Consider the following 24,079-nt stretch of genomic DNA (forward strand, 5'->3'; position numbering starts at 1 on the left):
AAGTGTTTGAAAAGCTGTTTCTTGGTAATGTGCTGTGACAAAGAGAGAAAAAGTATCTGGCACTTAGTACAAATATTACAACCCTATTAGCACGAGTACTGCTGTTTATCTCTGCTAAACTCAAGTTTTGGTAGATAGTAGTCCATGAGCTTTTTTTACTGTGTCTAACCACAAATGTTTTTTAACATGCGCCCAACTTAAATAGCAGATGTGAGTATTACAAGGTCTGTTTTGAGTACAGATATGTATCTAGATACAGTGTTTCCTTCAGAGTGGTAACACACAGGGATGAACACACCTGTAATGCACATAAAGAACAAATTACAACCCATGCAATTATCTGGGTTTTCCAATTCTTTACTCTATGGAAACCAGGATGAATTTTTCCAATAGCTAACAATATCAACAAGTACTAATTCTCTGCCCTTACTTAGTAGCTTGATAATACAATGGACAGTCCTCCAGTTGCTTAAATATGCCTTATGTAAACAAGCTTTTTTTTACATCACATGATTTTAGGTGTGAATGCATTACCCCAACACCTTTATGCTTTAAAGAAATCTAACCAGGTTTTGACAAAGTTCACAAACAACTTCACTAAAAAAAAAAAAATCACAAATTTTTCTTATGATGGAAATAGAGGAAAATCCTGTCTAAAATCAATGATAATATCCTTGATAGCCAGCCTTTTTCTTTGTGAGTTATTTCAGCCTGAAATGTGCCATATTTCCATGATCTCTTTCTCCAGAATACAGGGCACAGAAATCCCACATTGACACTTAAACAATTAGGCTACTCCAGTGATTACTGTAACTAATAAACAAAATTTAGTCATTGTCTTGTTGCAGCTTGGCTACCTACATGAAAACACCCAAGCTGTCAAGCATAATCCAAGGTTCAGCTATGCTAGGAAACGCTATCTTTTTTTATATTCGTTTATAATTTGAAGTCATTAATTGAAGTCCATTAGAGGTATTTACACACCAAATCTCACTTATTATTTAGTAACTACAATTAACTAATAATATCAAACATAAGGATTTAAGAAAGACAAGCGATTTTAAGGCAAAAGACATTCTGCTGTAATTGACATAAACATTCTGTTCATTGGGAAAAACTGTGGAGATTTCTGTCACTGATTCACAAACCATGGGACTGCAGAAACAAAACACTGACAACTAGCTGTCAGTTAGCAAGCTGACAGACTTGACTTTAATGCCTAAATGTGAAGTTTCATGAGTATATAAGAAAAAAAGAGTAACAATTACTGTAAGAACAAATGAATGCTGGACTAGGCTGCCTAGAGAAGTGGTGGTCTTCCATGGGAAATATTGAAGACTTGGCTTGACAGGACATTGGAGGCCCTGCTTCCTACAGTAGATTGGACCAGATGATCTTCACAGATGCTTTCCAATACAGACTTCCTGTGATGCTGATGTGGAAAACAGAATGGGGAAGCAGTAGCTCTCCTATCTTTTTTTTTTTTTTGTACAGCCTTCTAGTAATACTAAAAAAAAAAAAAGTGAATCAACTGAAATGTACATTGACTGCAAAAGTATGTCTTTTAGTTCACAAGTGAAAATGGATTTTGATGAAGGACTGTCATGGTTTTATGATTTTTGGTCATCAGTATTCCACACCATAACATCATGTAATGCACTGGGGGTGGGGTTTGATATCTGCCGAATGTTTGTCCGTCGGAGAAGAACTACATTTCCCCAGGAGGCTTGGCGGTCAGCAAGGGGATATAACTTCAAGCAAGGTCACCTGATCCTTCTTCTTCGCTATCTGCGCTTCGCCGCCTGCGCTTCGCTATCTGCGCTTCGCCGCCTGCGTTTCGCCATCTGCACTTCGCCGTCTGTACTTCAGTCACTCAACTGGACTGCACTTCTCACCCCAGGATTGTGGTGAGGTCTATACAATTCAAACAGACTGACTCTCTCTCTCTCTCTCTCTCTCTCTCTCTTTGTAGTTTACTAATACTATATTTAGTAAAATCATTTGTTCCACCTCAGATCAGTGCTGTTGTTTTTTTCAAGTATTTTGGGGTCCCCTGCTTCCCCTTTCCCAGAGGCGCGGATCCGCAGATCCCTCCGCCCTGCTGGTCACGGAACTGGGCCGGACCAGCCCATAAACCGTTGACAAGGACAAAGAGGAAAGTAATTGCATTTTCCCCTGATAGGAACACTGAGTTTTCTTCTAATACTTATTCCCTACTGCTCTATCACTCGTAATGATATATGGAACCTGACAAAGACTTGATAATTAGAAATTAGTAAATTTGAGAGAATAAGGTTCAGAATGTTCTCTTTACTTGAGTGGGTTCAACCACAAAATATTCTTAACAGATTAAAAACATCTGTTTTGATCTCTTCAGATAACAACTAAGAGGAAATGAGGACAACGTAATACAGAAAACCAAGTAGCAAGACAGTTTTACGCATTTCTTATTAAATGGATTACAAAGGTCATTGCTGTTTAAAAATATAGGGGAGATAGCCTGCCATGGAAGCCCCCATGAATTGGTGGAATTAACTCCTGAATTCCGTTGTCTGAAATACCAACCAACACTTACATTTTTGAGAATTAAAAATGTCTTCTTGAACAAATCATCAGTAATCTTCTTCTTATGATTGAAGTCTGTGAGGTATATTTTGAGAATCTGAATGAATATCTATTTAAAAGGAAAGAAAATTGCAAGCATTGAATAAAACCAACAGAATTTATCACAAAGTCTGTATTAAAATTAATCAGTAAAAACTACATTGAAGCATAAGCAAAACAGTAGAGACACCATCAGCCATTCCCCAGAATTCCCATTATGGAAAATTTGTCTTCAGAATATTGGATGATGGATTTACGTTCAAATGAGGGCAAGGACATAATCTGACACACTTGAAACTACCCTTTATTGGAGAGTACATAGACCACTTAAAAACAGAAAGATCTAAGCTAAAGGATATTAGCATATTCATTATGATTTCAATTGTATTATGCCAGATAGAGTATAAAACATTTTTTATGTGAAACCTCATATATAACTCAAAATAACCATCTCAAATTCTAACTACCTTTTCTTACATAAAATACAACTATATTCTAGTTCTGTTTCCTAAGTTTGAAATACTACTTGCTTCAAATGGACATTTTGAACCCTGGATAATTTGAATAATCAAATGCCTTATCTCTTTCAAAATGTTATTTTAGAGACAATTCAGGAAGACAATTCAATCTTTGCCTTCATCTTGAAAGATGTTACGTAAGTGCTAAAAAACAGATGATGAAGTTGCTTGTTTTTAAACATTTATACGCTTTATGTTTCTAAATTAAATATTATAAACAGCAAAACCTGGAAAATATTATTGCCCAGCAGAAAATAATTAAATGACCACGTTTTGGATCTCACTTGCCGATGTTTTAGACATAGTTTTGTGAAGTTTTGAACACAAAACACCAACACATCACATACTGTTTAAAAAAATAAATAAAAGGCATGGGGAAAGACAAGATTCAAGAAAACACTTAAGAAGAGTTGCTTTCCTTTTCCTAGACTGACTCTAAAATCAACTTTGAGTGAGAGAAACAAGTGGAAAATGAAGGAACTATTCCCTGTAATCATAGCTTTTTTTTTTTTTTCCTCCCTGGTTCCCTGCAAAAATAATAATAATAAAAAAAAAAAGGCAAAAATACAGAGCTATTAAAAGCTCCAGGTAAAGGTCAAAGTCACCACCCTCTTGAGGTCATTTCTCATGCGCCACAAAGTCAGTCAAATTTTCCCAGTGTTTCTGTAGCTACTTCACCATGTTGTTAGTTTACCCTCTTTTACAAATTTATGACTAACTTTAAGATCAAGTTTAACATTTCGTGGCTAAACTAAACTTCAGTCTGGAAGCTAATCTCAAGTTCCCTTTCTCATCTGCTTACAGGGGAATCAAATCCATCCGGAGAGAAATTGCTAGGGAGAAACTTGCCCAGAAAAATCTCGCTCCTTGAAATATTCCTAGTGCATTTACCAAGTTGTATCACAAATGACAAGTCTATTCAAACTTAAGAGATTGGGAAGGAAGGTGAGAAGAAAGCTATCCAATTTATGTCCAGATTTACACTACCTCTGCTAAAACTCAGTAATGGAAATGATTCCATACTTGATCTCAACCATGCACTGTTAAATAATTGTCTGAACCAGGTATTCAGTGGCTTTGTGTAAATCCTTTTTTTTTTTTTTTGTCTTGTCAGCTTTGAATGCTGTGCCTTGATAGAGGTAGTCATCTTTGGTTTAAATGGGTGTCTTAATTCCTTTGTCCTACAAAATCAGGATGTTCTACTTAGCACAAAAGTACTGACTCGGCTGAACTGAATTTTCAGTTTTATTCAAATAGCTTACAGTCCCTGGAGTTGCAATGCCCAACAATTTCCTGAAAACATTATCTTATCTATTACATATATTTTTTTTTTCTCTTTTTATAAACTCCAACTGCTATGTTTTATTCTCTGGAGTAAGATTTAAAATTGTTATGTTATTCAGTCTGACTTCTGTATTTCACAGCCCAATAGATTTCATCGTATTTTATTCTTTTTGTGAAGATCATATACATGCAGAACAGAGAGAAAAAAATAAAAAGAATACTGCAAAGGTATAATTCTGCTACACTGCTCATCTAGTTCATGTTGATTATTTCCTAATCTAATATTCAGTTAATGGTTTCAAATCCAGTAACTCTAAATGAGACATGAGTACCTACCACATGTTGTTCTTTTCTAAGCTCAGTATCAAGAAGCATGAGATCTTTTAAGAGAAGACTGCAAAGGCAGAGCTTAACATCAAAACTAAAAGAAAGATGAAAAGAAGTTTTAAAATCAATCTAAACAGAGGTCACACAAAAAAGCAGCATTGTACAACAGTTTCATTTAATCACTAAATTCTCCATTGCCCCTAGAAAAGGAGTAAGATCATTTCTACAGTGCCTCGTAACTCAGATAAAAAATATCTCTATAGAAGTAAGCAAATCAAAATAGTCCTTATCAAAAGGCATGGTTAATATGGGGATGAATGGCTACAAGAAAGGGGGAAAAAAGCTTCTAATTAAAACTGTTAAAATGTGTGGATATTTAGAAAATATTTTTCATTGTATCTTCCTCAAACCTCACGGTGACATACACCTAATTTTCTTTATTTTTGCAAATGAGAATACAGACATTTTTTCATTTAGGAATACCTCACTTGCATGGTGTAGCTAAAAGAAAAAGAGCTGATAGTCCATTTGGATTAGCTCTACTTGCTAATCCCTTGTGCATCTGATAAATGTACAGTTTTCCTTGAACATAATGTGAACTGTTCCTATTAAATCAAGGAGAATGACCACTGTCGTCTGCTGTTCTCAAGATACCAGCTGCATTACTTGATGATGTGCAGTGCAGAAGGCTCCATTAGCTCAGCAATAATCTACTGCATGAGTGAAGAGTATACGAGGCAATAGGGGTCTCCTTATATTAATGGTGACAATACCTTTCACAAGAAGAGAAGTTCTGATCCCCAGAATTTCATAAACAAGAAAGTGACTTTCAGGGTATGAAGCGTTTTTCTAGTCTCTCAAACCACTGTTTTTAGGGTTATAAGCCTATAACTCTGTCCTGTGGTGAATGTATGCATTCAAGCCCAGTCTTTCATTTATGCCAGACCTTTTAATGGTTGTTTTGAAAATTGCCAGAGCATACCAAGAAACGATCAGACAAGGGCTGGTTTACTGCTTACCTCTCACATGTGAGCACTTCAGGGAAGCAGGTTACCTTGAAGAAGGCTCGATCCTGAAATCTGTCATCACTTGTTGTTGAATGTATTGTCGTGGAGGAACTACAGTCCTCTTTGTCTCCCTGGCTAAGGGATTCCAGGCTGCCTGACGTAGATGCTTCCGTTACCTGATTAGGCAGAACTGCCTGCTTCGGATTCTCATGCAAAGATGGATTGGATGAGCCATCTGCCAAAGGCTACAGTCAAAAAAAAATTTTACAAGGTTAATTAATACAATTCAATCTTGAGATAAACATCTCATTAATTTGCAGCATTTGCTTCCAAGCAAAAAATTAAACAACATACACAGCAAAAGTGATTCCATGTAAATTAATGTTTATCATCCCAACAGGTTTCTGCATTGCCTGGAAAAGTACTCATCTGATGAGATTATCTGCTCTGAGTCATTTTTTTTTTTTTTTTTTACTGAAGTGCAGATCTTTGTGTGCTTTTTTCTTACATCTCCTTGGGCAGATATAACCCCCATTAATGTTAATGGGAAGAAAAGGTTGCATGACTGCAGTGAAAATTGACTGGACACAACATAAAAGCACTGCAAGTTTCAGAGGGAGATGAAAGCAGCTGATGCCTTGCAAAACAATTCCTGAGTCAATGGCCTATAAACAAAGATCCCTTTGAAACAGATTTGGCATTAAATTTTCTTATGATACTTGACTGCAATTTACTTTGACTTAGAACTACTGCCATTAATATTTACAAGTCTAAAACCATACCCTAAATTTCTGATTGATGGGATAGATGACTTTTGCCTTCAACGCAAATGCTGTAACGTTACTGTTCAGAGGAGGCTCATTTTCCTGTGTGCAAAAGAAGATAAAACAATTCAGATTAGAGAATAACAGTGGACCTGACAGTTGTTCTCTGTAAATATTCCATGCCCCCTTTTGATTATATAATTTAGACATTCCAATTGATAACTGTTTATTGACTATTTCAACTTAGGTGTGAAAATTCTTCTCCTAGTACTCATTCAGGCCAAGGTATGAAACCCAGAAAAGAAAACTGCCATCACCACTGCTCCAAAATATTTTTGCCCGTAAGGGAAAATGGGCAATAGTTTCACAATTCACAAATTCACAAGATATTTTCATTTCCCTTCTTTGCTCTTTTAGCAGTAGCTACAGATTTTGTATAACAGACTGAAATAATCTTGATAATAGAAAATACTGAGGGATAAGCTCCACACATCATGGCTGTAAATTCTGTCTTCCAATTTAAATAAAGAAACAATAGATCAACAGATTAAATAAAACGAGTCTTTTTTTTTTTTTTTTTTTTCAGAAAGAACTTTTATAGTGCAATCCTTTGCCTTTAATCTAGAGAAAATAGCAATGTTCTTCCAGGGAACTTTTTATAGAAAATGTATTCTTTTCATAATACCTGCTATCTCATGTTGCTTGACTTTCTGCTCCTCCTCTTTCTTATCCACTGCCCAGAACAATGGGATAATCAGCTCTGTTTCGTGAGATTATGCAAGTCCAATTAAAAGGTCAGATTTATGCAACTGACAGAATAGTTAGGAGATTTCCTGTTCTAGCCATTTTAGTGTTGGGGATTTTTGTTGTTTTTTATTTTTCATATGAAATTAAAGAATCTGACTTGTTAAAACAATTTTCCTTACATAGATTTTTTTAGAACATATCAAAGCATTACTAAAATCCAAAAATAGAGATAAGAAGAGAGGAGTAAACTACGTCATTTGTTAGACTCTTATCACTGCACCTTTTTATCTCCATTTCATTTATTTGCAGAATTGCAATTGCATTTTTGGATTTACCAATAGAGTAAAAAGCAAGGGGCTCAGTATGTAAAACATTTTCTCATGCTGAGTAGCCCCTCTGCTATAGCATACATTCAGGAATAGAAGCTGACAGATTCATTGCTCTGAAATGGCTGGAGGCAACGCAGCTTCAGTCCACAGCCATAAAGCTGTATCACAGTGTGCTGGAGCTAATGCATTCTGCTTCTCAGCAGGCATGAGTAATATAGAATTATTATTAATACGGTAATTATGGTATTATTGCAGCGTGGAAGGTCTCAGAATGAAAATATCTGTTTTTCTGAAGGCTTTAACCTCACTAAAAACATTTTGCCATCTAAGCTTCTCCCTGAACTGTCAATTTGATAGTAGTAAAAGCCAAAGCCTCAGGGAATTGGAACAATCAAATAGAAAAAAACATATATAACTTAGAAGTTTGGCAAATAAATGGCAGAAAGCCCTTTCAAATAACAAGGCTACTTCTTAACGTGTCACATATGAGCAGCCTTGCTTGGGATATATACATAGTTATGAAGGATCACCTTTTAAAGGCTGTGATGCATTTTCAAAAAGAATGATAATATGCATAATTTTATACCACTGACAAGTTCTCTCACAGGATTTGCACTCCAAAAGAGAATCTAATCAATCCTCAATTGTTATGCTGTGCTTTAACTCACAAAAAGTGACCAACAATGGTTTGCAACGGTTTTTTGATCACAAAACTGAAATGAAGAGCAATTGTCTGCCAGAATGTAAACCAAGGCTAAAATGTTTACAATAATGTTTTTTCTTTGTCCTGGAACCATTCCTCACAGAAAGCTAAGCACCAGGCTTGCTGGCTTTAACTGACACTCTCTGCATGTATTTAATTTATATATATAATTTATATATATAATTTAATTTATATGTATAATAGTTTTATCTGAACTGCACATTTGTTAAATATTGCTATCCACAACTTTTAACTTAAAAAGTGCAGTCAAATCAGCATTGGGTGAAAAGCAAACAGCTACAACATTGGATTCATTCTCATGTTTACTTTGAGATTACCACACAAAAAAGTGAGTGATTAGAAGTTCTCACTGAGGGTTCATTTAATTTATACCTTCTCCCACTCTCTTTCCAAATTACTTTTCTATTTGTCCATGAATCCCAGGGTATCACAGTGCTGTTCAACTACTTGTGGTCATTTGACTTCTGCACTGTGTCTTCAACTGATGGGAGAGTTCCCTATATGAGAAAGACATTGAAGATACTGTTTTTTAATGTACTCAGTTCGGTTTATTTATTCTATTTCCTTACACTGATCTACACAATCCAACTCAGGTCTATATCCATACATTAAGGAGGCACTAGAAAAAATTACTTGTTCCAGATGAGACCTGATGAGGAAACTATCACTCTCAGATTTTCTGTAATAAGACTTCTCAAGGAAAAAAATCCATTATGAACCATCAGGACTGATTTCAGTACTTAAGTACTTCTTCCTTTTTCATTAGTGCGAACATTTTCCACCAGGCAAAACTAAGGAAGCCAGTGACCAAAGAGATCTCAGTATCTTGATGGAAATGTACAAGGACAGTTGCCCAAATTAAATGGAATTCACAAGGGAAATGAATGCCTGAAATGACTGCTTTCATAAGAAGCTATCACCACTCATTCTCCTTCCCACTATTTCTTTGAATGCTTTTTAAGGGCTCAATTGCAAGTCCACTACAATCAAGACCGTCTGGACATGGCCCTTAATGTGCTGATTAATACATTCAGCAAAATGGACATATGCTCCGAAGAACCCAGCTTTACCTCCAAAACCATCTCCTCTTTTGATTTATAGGGTTCTGCTTCACTTTTGGTGAGAGGATTCTCTTTTCCATCGCAGTTGAAACTTTCCAGAAGTCTCTGGGAATCATCTTTCTGAAATTCCGAGATAAAACAGATAAAATATAACTCTGAGATCACACAGAATCATCCGAGGATATTCAGGCTACTCTCAAAGACCGTTCATGTCTCCATTCTGAAAATGATTCCAGTATCAGCTGGAAATGATAATTTCAGAAAAATACAAACTAAAAACAAACAACAATTTTATATACGCAGGATGCATTCTTTTAAACTACTGAACTTGATGAATTTGATTTGTCATTGTAGAAGTAAAACTTTAACCCAAAAAGATAATGTAAACGTGTCAAATTAATCCATCTCAACACTATACTACTATGGTGACAAGCTCACAGTCTTTGTTCAAATTCTTAGTTAAAAAAAGTTAATTAAAATAGTTTGCAATTGCTTGCAATGAGTAGAATGTACAGTATTTTTTGCATTACCTGTCACGAGAAATACCTCCTAAATGAAGTTTTATGTCCAAGAAAGTTCCTGTTGAATGAATAACCATCATAAAGCATTCACCATCTTCCTTCTCGAAAAGCAACACATATAATGGTCTTCTCTTTCTTAACAAACACATCCTCTGGTCTGGATGCAGACTACAAAGGCATGAAGTGCTCTGCTGCACACATGCTTCTCTGCACACTAGCATAGACTAAAGTAATAATGAGGTGCATCCAAAAATAGCACTGCAAGGAATTTTGCAGTGAAGGAGAAGATGGCAGCCACCCTACCCTGACTACTTCTTTCTTTTACTTTTCAGCTTTTTATTCCACTGATTGCTTTGTCATGTAGTCTAATGATATGGCTTTCGCCACTATGCATGTAGCTCTAATGGGAAATTTCTCCTTGAATTATTTGGTCAGTTGGTGTATAAAGTAGTCAGTTTTCTCAGTATATAGAGAACTGCTTAGGGTTTGAATAGATTTAATTCCTTATGACTTGCCTCTATCGCCTTTCTGGAACACAGATGCTCAGGAATACAGATCATGTTGTTGGGTTAGTCTCCAAGATGTGGTGAACTGAAGACACTGTTTCCCAAGAACCTACTATATCACAAAAGAACAGCTACAAGTCCACTTCAGCAATCTTAGCACTATTTGTCCCAAACCATTCATAAAACTTTGTCTAAGTGAATGGGAGCTGTGGAATTAGCCAAGCTGGATTCACTGCTGTATATCGCATCACTGCCATTCCAAACTAAGAACTTGGTTTCCTCAACTTAATTCTTTAACTACTCACTCTCACCCACTATTCATTTCCACTCCTTTATATATCCATTGTGTAACTTGAACAGTATTTGCAATTTTCCAGGATTCATTTCTTTTCTGCCAACACTCCTAATCTCATCTCCTTCCTCTTTATTTCTGCCCTCTTTTGCACATTTGCAACTCCTCCCAAACAGTATCTACAAAAACAACCGAAGTGATACTGACCTTCCCTTTTGTGTCATTAAGAAGCAGAATAAAACTAAGTTTAACTGTAATTACTTTAATACTGCATTAAACTAATCTAATATCATGAGACAAACTCCAATCCAAAGAGCCTCTAGCAATGATGTTCAGTATAATAGGAGAGTTTAATCGATAGAAATGCATACTAGAGAAGTTCACCACAGTGTCTGAAGCTATCACTGAAAAAGTTCTATAAAACTTTCCTTGTATGCACAGATCCTCAGATCAATAAGGCACTGCATGCATTCAAGTACTACATAAAGAAGTGATTAACTGGGGTTGTGTGACAAACACTGGTAGCTTACTGTGGTTCTCCAGGCACTGTTCCTTCTGCAAGCTTAACTCACGTGGTTGGGATATGCTATCCCTGCTTTTATTCTGGATACAGAAGGCTGTAGAATTATAATTATACAGAAGCTCCAGTATAGTAGTTCCTTTATTATAGTAGTAACTATAACACAGGAAGAATGCTACCAAATTAAAGCAACTATATAGTAAGAATACTGCATCCAGGAGGCTGTACCACAGCATAGCCGAGGCAGACAGTGTGTGAAAGTGAATGGTATAGTCTAAGGTTGCCTTGTTTGTTTTTTGGAAATCAGACCCTAGGGCACAATCTGACTGCCCTGCAGTGTGCTCTGTATGTGGCAGCTTTTAGAAATAAACAACTTTTTTTACAGCAGCAGCATTGATTTTAATAGCATTTAAGCACCTCAATGCATTTGAAGACCTGGGCCAGAGAGAACTGATAGCTTCTATTCCCTATTGACGTAAGTGACAAAAAGGATAATATTGTACAAGGCTATGTTTTAGTTGGTAGTGATGGTACAATAAAGATACCATCTATTAAGACAGGAAACATGAGAAATTGAATCAGAGAAGCTTGCACTCGCGCCGGTTGCATTGATCCACTATTTGAAGCGAACCCATTGTTAGGGTAAAGTATGGCTTCAAACAGAGCTTCAAATCTTCCACTTGAAAGCAGTTGGGAGAATTCAGTGGTGCTCAGCCCAAGCAGACAGATCCATGCAGCAGAGCAGGTACAGCTGGAAAACGTGCAGACATGAAACAAGGCCAAGCAGACCCTCTGGCTATTTCCCACATCCTCACACACGCACTTTGGTGCAGATTTACTGCTGTGAGGGAACATTAACACTTCTGTGCTCTACATTTTCCTTCTTTGGACTGTTCCTCCTGTTGTAGGGTGGAAATGCGTGTTTGTTTCCAACCACCTCACAAACACAACTCACCTCCCCGTGACAGACAAAGCCACGGGCAGCTAAAAACAAGTCCCAGGATACAGACCAGGGTTTGGAACACATCCACACCTAAAGCAGTGTCTTTTTGGAGCCGTTTATAACGATGTCTACATTAGCAAAGCACTGAAAATGCTTTGAGCAGGCGGGTGTCACGAACCACACGGCTCTCCAGCCACCACTGAGTTCACACAGTCAATCCGGGGTCACTCCGGCCTCGCACCCGGGCAACCCCAGCGCAGCGGAGATCTGCCTTCCTCACGCCGCTCGGCGCACGGCCCGGCCCAGCAGCGCCCCAGGGCCGCTCACAAAATCCCTTTCGCTACTCTATGTCCGCGCATTCCGGGCTGAACCCGCTCCCCGCCCGGCGGCCTCGTACCTCTCTCCGCCGGCGCGGCCGCAGCAGCGCGCAGCGGCAGAGCAGGGCGGCGGCGACGGCCCCCAGCAGCAGCCCCAGCAGCACGGCGGGGGCCAGCAGGGCGGGCAGCACCCGCAGCGAGCGCGCCGAGAACTGCAGCCCCACCGCCCGCAGGCACTCCGGGACCGCCGCCATCGTGTTCGGCCCGACCCGGGCCGTTTCGGCCAAAGAGGAGGTCCCCGCCGCCCGTCCCCCCGCCCTTCTCCGTGGTGGGAGGAGACGGATGGCGGATGGATGCGAAGGCTGAGGCCCGGCCTGGATCGGGGCTGCGGTCGGAAGGGCTGCGCGGTGTTCCGCGGGCCGGCCCGGCGCCGCGCGGAGCTGGGCAGCTGCTGGCCGGGCTGCTCGTGGTACTGTTGCCCTCCGCGCCCGCTCAGCCCCTCGGGGCGGCAGCCCGCCGTCCCGCTCGGGAACACGGGGTGCCGGGCCCGCCCCGGGGGCACTGCGGGAGAACGGCGGCTGGGGTAAGGCGGTATGCCCGCTCCCGGGGCTGGCGGGGGGTTCTCGCAGCAGGCCCTGCACAGATTGGTGTGGGCGGCGGGCTTCCGGGGCCTGATGTGCCGGGAGGTTTGGCACGGTGGAGTAAGGCGTTCGTACGGTCATCCCCTCTGCCTCAAGCCTGGAAGGCTCAGGGGACCGTGTGCTGCTGGGGCTCTGTCACTGGGCGACCACCCGCCTTCCTGCTGTGATGAATACAGACTGCACTTGGAAGGCTCGCAGGCCCACCACTGCTGGCTTACATGCAGCCAGAACCCTGATAGTCACAAGGAGGCCCTGTGCTGGTCCCACGGGCAGGGATAGCTCCCAGGGATTGCATGGTAGGGCACTGCAAATCCCACACTGACACCAGCTGCGTTTATCTGTTCTTGAGTGGATGCATTTGATTTTTATATCGAATAACAGTGCTCTTGCCCACTGGTGTCAGCCTGCCATTAGGAATGCCATTAGTGGTTTAAGATAAAGCTTTTATTTTTTTCTCTCTAGGTAGTTGTTTAGCTGTCTGAAACTACACCACTGTAGTTCTGTGTGGTGAAAACTAGTGAATGTGTAGTGGGGGTTGGAGGGAGTCATAAACTCTTATCTACAGGCTGCCCTGGGAGGTGGTGGAGTATTGTTTGTGGGGGAGTTCAGGATGAGGGTATATGTCACACTGAATGACATGGGCTACAGCAGTCACAGCATGGGTCAATGGCTGGACTAGATGATTTTCATGATTCTATGATTCTGCCTTGTCTTTTGGCTATAAAAACTTCATAGGTGGGAAACAGTAGTGCTTGAAAATGAAGAAAGCAAATCCAACACTTATTTTTCCACCAGACAAAAAAAAAAACAATGTAAAATGTAGGGGAATGCGTGCTGGCAATTTGGCTGCATTCAGTTAATTGTGAAGCATCATGGTAGCACTGTCCCATTGGGTTGGCGCTGGGTCCTGCTTGCTGATGTGAAGCTCCTCATGGTGCTCTCTGATATCATGGAAGTTTTCTGGAATTGACTGGAAGAAAATAAATGAATATTCAGATTCAGTTTTCTGGAATAGAGTATTGAGGAGAGCAGAATAAGACAGAAAGAAAAACAAGGAGCAAGGAGTGTTGTCGTGTCATTCCTAGTTGATGCAAATGGGCACAAAAATATTGTAGATTTTGTGCATGAACTGTTGTAAAACCACAGATGAATGAATGCCTGGAGTCTCTAGAAGTCCTGAGTCATTTCTACACTAATTGCCTAGGCAGCAGGCTTGGCTAATAAGCTGCCTTCACTGCACTCATTTATGCGTGCTTAGACTGCTGTTTGTCTGCTTTTGTTACAGGCTTGTTTACAAAGAAACTGTTGACATTTAATGTTCACCCCATATATTGCAGAAGAGTCATATTTAGGATTTGTATTTATGAACAGGATTTATGTTAACACTTTAGCCATTCTCCTATGTTCTTGTATTTCATCAGTGATGAAAATAGTGTCATTACAGTCATTTACTACACTGGTACACGTTTTGTCAGTGCACACAGACCGTTCTAGAAATATCTGGCAAAGATTAGTGCTCATTTAATGTTATTTCTACTGCTGTATATATGCATATATGGCAAATTCATGTGTGTATTCATATGCATAAATCATCACCAGGAAAAAAATCGTTTAAGATTTCTGATGGAGTTTTGTGTTGTTTTGGTGCTCCTGAGCAATCAAAATTCAGGGTCATCTAGATTGTTCAGCTAATGAGAAGAAATTAGTGCTGGAGTGAGATATGTAGTAATTTAGTTATGCAGGAGGACCTGTGCAACTGAGTGGTTGGAGATATGTAAATAGTGCCCAACAAAGAGCCTGATGTGTCCCAGAGCTGCATCCCAGGGCTCAGAGAGCTGCATGTGCTTATTTTGTGCTTAAAAATGCTGAGATGTCTTGCACTTCCTGTAATGTTGAGGGAAGGTGCCCTATATTAAGTGAGAATTGTTTTCGCACAAGGTTAACAGACACTGCAGCTGTAGCAGTAATCAAGATGATGAATTTCTCAAGCAGGTAAAGAGTAAAATTGCCCCTTACTTGCTCTACTGTAATAATGGTGTTGTTGTATGTTGGGACTAACACTGTTTGTACACAGTGCTTGGGAGCATACAGGAACAGCAAGTGCAGGTCACACTGTTTGGTGAACTTGGAAGGTAGCTGTTAATCAGCTGGCTCTCATAACTGTATTTTCTCTCCCTGGGAACCATTTTTGTTGAACGAGAACTTGTTTATGTGACTGCTCCATCATGTTCAAAACACTGGACATTATAAAGTACTAGTTTCCTTTATTGAAGTTTTAGAGCTGTGATTTTTCTAGCAATCTCCATGGTCTGGACACAGGCTGGAGTCTCATAAGCTACAGTTCTTAGCCCGTGGTCTCTTTGGATCTGCTTAGGCTTGTTTATTCAATACGAACTGATTCCTGCTGCTCCTAGCAATGGGATTTGCCTGTGTCCTCGGTTCTACATTTGAAAAGAATTATTGTTTAAGAACAGACTCATACTTAATATCAAACACTTCTGCTCTACTGTTGTGCAGTCTCAGTCTCGTAATACCAAATACAAATAGAACCAAAGAACCAAGTGTGCATACTCTTATGACAGTGCAGCAGCACTCATACTGCTTATACTGCTTGACAAGCCAGTGTTGTATCTCTTGTATGAGTTGATTTTGGAAACTCAAGGCTTGGTGGAATAGGATTCTAACTGTAAAGTATAAATTCTTCTTAAGAATTTAATTAATATTAAATGATTAAGAAAACAATTGTTTTTTATAATTGCTTTCTTCTGTTTTAACTTCAGGTTATTACAGATGATCCGTGGCTTCAAAAAGAGACAAAATGTCTGGGGATGACAGGTATGTAGCTGTTTTCTTGTCAGCCTGTGGGAATCTCAGCACTCCAAGGAGATGGGTGTGCAATTGGGCAGGGGACTGAGGCTATGCCTAGTTTTTTACGTGCACTCTAAGTTGGGAGGAAGGGAAGAGAGAAGAAACAATGCAGTCTAGTTCTAAATCCATCAGGATTTTTACCAGAGATTCTGGCCCAACAAACCAAATCTGAGTGGTTCCCAGAGTACTGTTGTGCCTTACTCCATAATTCAGTTTGCTGGAGGAGCATGACCATCTGTACTTGTCTATAAATATGTGCTGTCAGCATTTCTGTCCTGACGTACAGCCCTACAGAGGTAGAAGCACTCATGGTGTCCTATTTCTGTACCTGTCAGTGGGACATCTTCATCCTGGACCATTGGGAAAATTTCTCTTGGAAATTAGGCTCCCCAAGCAGTTCATATAGAAAGGAGCCTCTATGAGATGACCTTCCTTCCTTGCCCCAGGTCATTTTCAGGAGGAGTTCTCTTTCCCTTTTAGTGATAAGGATGTGTAGGAAGCACACTGATTCCCTGTGTTGCAGAAAAACCATGTTACTTGAATCTGGTCGACAGCTTGTTGCTTTTCAGAAGCTATCATTACCACTACATGTTTGCTAACACTTCCAGTAGCTTTGCTAACACTTTCAGTAGCTACTCCTGAAACTATCTTTGAACTATCTTTATACTTGAAGGAATCACTTGCAGCTTAAAGGAGCTGCATCTGAAGACTGCTGCCACAGACACTTTGAGTAGATCTGAGCAAATTTTGTAGTTTCTCTGAGTCTCTGGTCTTTATTTTCTTTATCAGAGATAATAAATAACATGCTGCTTCACAGAAGTGTTGTGGAGATAAGTTATTAAGGATTATTGCATTATGAAGGAGGTAATGTCTGTAACAGACCCTTCCTCCATGGCAGAGGATGCCATTCCCCAAAGGATGATTCCATAACATGCATTTGCCAAGAAATTACACACACTGAAGCAGTCATCTAGTGAGATGTCTCTAATTTCTTTGCCCAGTGCCGTGGCTAATTCAAAATGAGTTTATTAATTTAAATAAGAAAGCAAATAATTCAGATTTTCTCAGGTTTCCTGTTTGTTTTTCCTCCCCGCTGTATTTATATGATACAAGCTTTTCTGCTCACATCTTCCTTTCTTATGAGTTACAAATTAATAACATATAATCCACTGAGAAGGGAATTGCATGTGGTTTTATAGTTCAGAAGAACCTCATGGCACTAGACAAAGTGAAGTAATTGGAAGATTTTAATGATTTTTGTGTGTGTGTGTATTATTTGCTGATTGTCTTCCATTCCCACTAGTAGGTAATTACACATGTTAAAGGAAAGGCTGCTACAAGTGCTGGATCATATGCCTGATTTTATATCTGAGAATTGTCCCATACTAGTAAGAATATATTTTTAACACATTTAAAGCTAAGTTCTAAGAGGTTTGCTTGATCAAGATAGTAGAATGTTTATTTCTTACTGAAGAAGTTCTCAGTGAAAGCAGTGAGATTGGAACTTCTGCATAAAACATTTGCCACTGAAAATGGCAGCATATTGAATTGAAACTATTTGTGACAGCACACAGATTTCACAGTTCCTGGTTGAAGTTTTTTTCAAGTTTTTTCTGAGTAAGACTAGAAAAAGCAGACCCAAAATACCTCTGTGATAGGGGAGCACAATGGATTTGTAGAATTATGTTATAGCCTGGCTTAATTTAGCAAAACAAGCATGAAAAATAGATTTGTTTTGTCTGGTTGGTGCCTGTAATTTCTTTGACTTTGTAACAAGGAAAGCTAATGGCAGCATTCAAAACTGCAATACAGTAAATTACTACCTTTGCTTGTTCATTGTTGTGTGTAATTGAAAAGACTTTAAATTGGATCTGGTATCCTGGATGGTTTTTAGGACAAGGAATAATTGAGAACAGCAACAAAAATAATATAGTAAACAGGTATATTTAACTCTTTCCTTTCCCTGCTGAAATAAAGCCAAGTAATTCAAAGCTTTACTGATAAATTCAGAGGAAAAGCAAATCGGACTGTGATTTAGGACTTGAAATATGCAACCTGTGAGAGCTAAGAATTAGAATGACTGTTTTTAAATGAATTAATTTTTAAAAGTGAACTTGACATTTCACAAACTTGTCACAGCCTTCACCCTCTTACATATATTATCAGTTTAGGGTTTATTGTAAAGGTATGGGAGCCTTAAGGACATGCTGAAATCTTTGCTGGAAATCTATTACAAGACTATTTAATTTAATGTCATCCTATTTAATTGCTGTGCTTTTATCTTAACTGCTATCAAGTACTTATAAGGCACTGGAGGTTGTAGAAGTTGTACCTACCACGAATACTAATCTACACCCTTGGTGTGTTCAGGATGCAGCCTTTTTAGTCCAGTGGCTCAGGCCTGTAGTTTAGTATTGAAGGTCCCCACACTAGTGTCGTAGCCAAGGACAATAGGCTGATCACAAACAGAGGACAGTTTCTTTTCTTAGATAGCCATTCTTCCATCTCCAGCTCACGTGAACACAAACCTGTCATCATGACAGACTTCACGTGGCAGGGTAGGTGCATTTTGTACCACACTGCGTCCTCTCTGTATTTGACAGAAAGCAATTGTAATGAGAGGTGATGGTGGGAGACCTCTCCTCTCTATTTGTTTTGTATGTGGCTTGACTGTGGCTGCTAAAATTCCAAGAGCGTAAGGTCACCACCCAAAGCAGTAGTGCACAAAACAAATGAGTTGTCAAATGACTGTGCAGGGGGAATAGCAAGGGAAATTGAACTCGGTTGCTGTTTGTTCTGGTCCGATTATGCATTTGAGACTGTTACAATTACTTGGGCACGTTTCAAATTTTATTATTGAGGCTCTGTGTGAGGGACTGAGTGAGTGCTGTAGGAACATGTGTTAAAATAGAATGCCAGTCTTCCAGCTGTTTCTGTTAAATTAATATTTATTTTCATGTTTTCATTTGGCAATTCAATACAAAGTCAAACTGCCAGCACTAGTAATTAACTAGGAATATGCAATTTTAGGCAGGGTTCTGGTATATCTGTTTGTATATTTGGTTATGTAGGATTAAATAATTGGAAAATATTTAAATAACATGCTGATGAAGTAAGTTCGAATATTTATCGACTTGATTATAGACTGTAAATGTGTGGAATGTTTAACATACATCACTGAGGAAGAGAAAGAAAATTTCATCTTGGAGATTATTTTATTCTCTCCCATCTCAGAAGAAAGTAAAACTACTGCCTTTCTTTGATGAATGTTTCATTTGGTGTCTTTGGGGATGTTTGCAGTAAAGCCCCAGATGAAGCCTCATGCTCTGTGGTGATGCTCACTGGAGGATGTTTTGGCCTCAGGCTCGACACGTGGGGAGCTCCTGGCTGGGAGGTGCTCTGGCTGAGCAGCTTGGCAGCGTGTGGCTGGAACTGCTCTTCAGCTAGCAAAGTTTGTGTTTCAAAAAGGACTGACAATAGCTTCTGTTTAGAATCAATGGAAGTGAACACTGTGCAGCTCAAATAATGGCTTTTTTGAAAGCAGCCGGAAAAATGACAAAGATTAGAACTGTAAGAGAGTGAAAGGAATAGAGTACAGAGTTGGTGTAACAATTGAGATACACCTCTGAAGAGGCACTGACAATGGTGTGCTCTCATTTTTGATCTGCGGGGTATCAAAAAGAAATCTTGATGCTTGTTAGTGAAAGGCTGCAGAAGTCAAGCAACAGTATTTTCTAACCTCAGACGAATCTACTTGTAAAAAAGCAATTTCAGAACAGAAATCTAGGATAGACTTGGAAACCTCAGAGCATCTTATGCCTGTAATATCCTTTCTGAGGTGTTCAGTATTTGGCTTTTCAAACAATGTTCAGCTATCTACAATCCATGTAGGACCTCATCTGAGAAGAAGCAGTATGTGAATTGATAAATACAAATATGTTGTCATGAGGTTAAAGTATTCAATGAATTCTGTAGAAAAGCAGTTACATTCTTGCAGGTCAACTGAACTGAGTGACAGTTAAATATTTGTGGATCAAGAAAAGCATATTTTGTTTAACTGACATTTGACACTACAGAAAGTAATGAGATATAAAAGTGTTGCTTTACTGTCAAGGGAAACCAGGTTATTAGCAAACAGCCTGTGCTGTTAAACATAAAGGATGAGAAAAAAATGGACATGCGTCACACTGATTGTATCTATTTGAGCAAAGCCTTCCCCTAAATACTACGGAGATGCAAGTGAATTTGCAGAAGTATCCTTGTAATTGTCATCAACGTCAAGACTGCTTGATGTAACATGAAGAACCTGCCAAATCCTTGGCCTTTCATTACCACTGATGGAGAAGCCAAATAACATCTCTGGAACCTTATGCTGGGTGCTGTCCACGTTGCTGAGGATGTAAGTGATGACAAAGCACAACTTGAAAGCAGTCATCTGTGTAATTAATAATCCAGATCTCTATTCGGAGGCAAAGAAAATGATCCATTGATTAAATCTGTTATTATGGACTTGGTACCATCCAGAGGGAAGTATCAGAGTTCTCTGTCACATGAAAAGGGCAATTGTAGTTGGATATGCTGATGGAGAGCTCTCATGGTATAGGGCACAAAGAACAAAAGGTATTTAATGAATCAGTTACTCCTCTTGTCTGACTGCCTTCATCCAAGATGCAGAAGAAAGTGATATGCTAGGAAAGAAACACTATAGGGGCAATAGTTGCTCAGCAGAGCCCATACGTATTTGCATGTTGCCTTCTGAATCTTGTAGAGCTCTAAGAAGAAGCTCCATATCTTCAATTAGGGCTTCTTTTTCTGTAAGGGAAAATGCTTCTCCTGCAGTCTGTCAAGAACAGGAAAGTTGGTGCTCCACCTCCGTAGGTGTGAGGTGGCAATTGCATCCACATCTAAAAGGCACAGCAAGTATGAAAAGAATCCTTTCAGTGTTTCAATATATATGAGAAGAGGCATGATTCTGTTGTCAGAACATAGACTTGGATCTGTTGTAGGCAAGATATAATATGCTGCTTGATCTTTTGGGGAATGCTGTGGCCAGGTGGGACCAGGCTGGCAGCCGGCACATCAGTTGAGCACTGGCAGCATTCCAGGTGATTTGGGCTGTTGCTTCATCTTGAAACTGAAATGCAGCATGCATGAATGCCCTGAAAAATACCAGCCCAAAAAGTATGCAGACATTTGGTATTATAACTAGGTGTTGCTGTTCTCCTAACCAAATTTTTCTTACTATTTTTATGGTCCCTAAATTGGTCTGCGTCTGTTGCACTGTGAATAGTTTAAGTATGCAAGTGAAATTTAGGGAAATGAATTAAAACTAGCTGTAAAATCTAAACAAGTAAATTTTTCTGGCCTGTATAAGCACAGTTTTATCCAGTATAAACCACTCTCACAAATAAAAAAACATGGGATCTTGCATGAAGCTCCCTAAGGTGCAGCTGTCCATCTGGGTTCTGTAAGCAGCAGGAATGAATCTCGTTCCTTATGTTAACAAAAGCCTTTTCAGTGATCCGTGTGCATTCATAGACACGTAATAGGACCTTCATCTGAACATCGAGTTATAATTGTGCTGTGAACTCCTTTTCTATTTACAGCTGATATTATTTCTCTGTATTGGTTTTACAAAGCAAAACTGTCTTTTGTAAAACAGGAGGCTTCTCATAATTGTGAGGTTGTCAGTATGTTCAGTATTTTCAGTATGTTCAGCTTTTTATGTTTCATTAACATTTAATAGTTGAAAAAAATAAAAATTTACAAAAACAGTCATTTGCCAAAAAGCCTTTGCTCTTCAGTAAGAGCTTTTGTTCCCATGCGTATGTATTGCTAATGATTAAAACACAGGGTTTAGAAATAAGTAATAAGTGAAAACTATTATGCAGAGAGTGACAAAATGTATCTTTCAACATAGAAAGCCAACTATCATTTTGAAATTTTCGTTTCCATTTTTTTCCATTCAACAGCTTTATTTTTTACAGCTAGGAGATTGCTGAATTTTAGTATAATCTCCTATTGTCATGTGTGCATTTCTTAGATGAAACTAATTATCACGTAATTTTAAAGCTCTTGTAATTTCATGTAGTATCATGGCATAAACTTTACTAAAAATGTGAGAGTTGGTGAATAGGATAGCACTGATATTTGTAGTTACTAAATTGAAATGTTTGATTCAGTAGTACTCCAAATCAGCTGAAAAGTAATTGACACCTGTAGTCAACCAAGAAGTATTTTTGTTCTGAATATGTGCTAAAAAATGTAATGGTTAATTGGCAGACTGTTGCAGAAGCACGCCACTCTTAATAGTGAGGCCACTCACATTGTAGAGTGCTTCAATTATTTATGCTTTGCTGAAAAGATTCTTTGTGTTGAAAATATTAATAGTTGATTTATTGCTGAAACTTTTTACTTCATGCGTTAGGTGATTTAATGTGGAGCTCCCTTGGTAGGATGCAGTTCTAATTCTTGCTGGCTTTTCTTGGGCAAGTGCCGTCTCTGTTTCCTACCTACCCCCAGTCTCTGTTTTCCTACCTACCCTCCATTGCCTGTTTAGATTTTAAGTGCTCTAGGGTAACGTGTGCTGGTCCCCATGTGTGTGCAGAGCACGGGGTACCACGATCCCATCCCAGGAATGACATGCACCAAAGCAGCTGCTGCACAAGAGCCGCCTTTAAGTCTAATACAGAGTCTTGCCCTGGTTTCAGCACTGCAGTTGCCTCTGATGGTTCAAGCAAATGAAGTCCCTGATCTGATCTTGACTTCTGCAGCATTGGATGATCAGTGGAGCCATTCCATATTTGCTCTGATACCCTCATGGACAAGGAAGATTTTGTTCAAACGAGATTCTTCTGTTAACTACCATCTGGTCAGTAAAAAGATGGTTTGCTGATTCCAGTGTTTATAAGCATCACAGCAATTATATCAAAAGTGGATGTTGGTGGAAAATTGCTATTCAGTTAATGCATTTTTAATTATGTCCTAGGTGATTATATTCAGTTTAGATGGCTTCAGCAATACCAAATGGTTGGGAGGCTTCTAAATAATTATTGTAGCAGATACAGCTATGTGATTGCTTTTTAAATTCTGGCACATAGTAATGAATTGCATCTGTATAGACTGCTGAACTTTATACACAGCATATTTTTGTTAGGGAAGCTTGATAGCCAGGAGATGAGTATGTCAGTTAATACACTGGTAGTTAAGAGTGGGAGTCTATACAAATATATACATATTTTTTTCTAATTTCCTTATTTACACTATTTAACTTGTGCTGCAGTTTGTGAATTGTTTCTTTTATTATATCATCTTTTCACCTTTCATCACAGTCTGAAGATGTGTCCAAGTTGTCAGCATCCTCTGGCTTTGGAATAACCCTTCAGAAATGTGCTGTGGTAAGGTTTGTTTACATTTATCTAGTTAATTTGATAGGAAATTTGTACTCAAATGTCCTTTAAAAACAGTTGACAGAATGGTATCCATACTGAATGTGGGCACATTTTTATGTTGAGATGATTGTTCTCTATGCAAGATGAGTAATTTTGCATTGATGATTCATAACTGAATGAAGTCAGTGAAATCTTTTCCCAGACTTCAGAGGATTTTGATTATGTCCATTGTAAAGTACCTCTGTGTGAATCTGTGAAAATAGAAATGTGAGAAAGCAAGTGAACGAGACTGAGTAATGACAGAAACTTCTTTAGAGAGTGTGATAAGCCTTCTGAGATACATTGGCTTAACTGTGTGTGCCTTACCAGCGTCAAGTATGGACTCCTTTTGAAGCACGGGCGACTGAGCTCTGTGATGCCTACTCTGTCCTTGAACATCCTGTCACAAAGCCGTGGAAGAGTCCAAGAGTTACAGTCAGCATAGTGAATAGAACCTAGCTAAGAGCAGAGTTTTTTTTAATGAAAAAAAAAAAAAAATCATTTGACTTGCATTAAATGCTTATGAGGAGCAAAGGCCTCGCTGATTGAAAGAATTTTCAAGTTTTGCATTTTACATTCATTTTACGTTTTCAGCAAGCATACATTGGTAGATCTACTTAGACTGTTATTTCTTCTTTCATTTTTTACCTCCTGTTTTTTGTTTTGTTTTTTCCTC

The 24,079-nt window shown here is 39.0% G+C and overlaps 2 protein-coding genes across 2 annotated transcripts in view; one reads left to right on the top strand and one right to left on the bottom strand.

Moving 5' to 3' along the window:
- EVC (EvC ciliary complex subunit 1) overlaps positions 1–12,718 on the bottom strand; it is a 52,084-nt gene extending 39,366 nt beyond the window's left edge. The window contains exons 1-6 of the mRNA XM_042812143.1: positions 12,545–12,718; positions 9,375–9,485; positions 6,523–6,606; positions 5,753–5,985; positions 4,743–4,827; positions 2,576–2,674 (exon numbers count right to left, since the gene is read on the bottom strand). Coding sequence (XP_042668077.1) covers positions 2,576–2,674; positions 4,743–4,827; positions 5,753–5,985; positions 6,523–6,606; positions 9,375–9,485; positions 12,545–12,718 — 786 coding nt within the window. The remainder of the gene's footprint in view (positions 1–2,575; positions 2,675–4,742; positions 4,828–5,752; positions 5,986–6,522; positions 6,607–9,374; positions 9,486–12,544) is intronic.
- A 95-nt stretch (positions 12,719–12,813) lies between these two features.
- The window catches only part of EVC2 (EvC ciliary complex subunit 2), a 67,124-nt gene continuing 55,858 nt past the window's right edge, over positions 12,814–24,079 (top strand). Inside the window, exons 1-4 of the mRNA XM_042812778.1 lie at positions 12,814–13,047; positions 15,886–15,940; positions 22,684–22,844; positions 23,305–23,370. Coding sequence (XP_042668712.1) covers positions 12,814–13,047; positions 15,886–15,940; positions 22,684–22,844; positions 23,305–23,370 — 516 coding nt within the window. The remainder of the gene's footprint in view (positions 13,048–15,885; positions 15,941–22,683; positions 22,845–23,304; positions 23,371–24,079) is intronic.

The sequence above is a fragment of the Centrocercus urophasianus genome, unplaced genomic scaffold (genome assembly GCF_019232065.1).
Source record: "Centrocercus urophasianus isolate 14NV4802_14NV808 unplaced genomic scaffold, USGS_Curo_1.0 seq_13, whole genome shotgun sequence".
Lineage (NCBI taxonomy): Eukaryota > Metazoa > Chordata > Aves > Galliformes > Phasianidae > Centrocercus > Centrocercus urophasianus.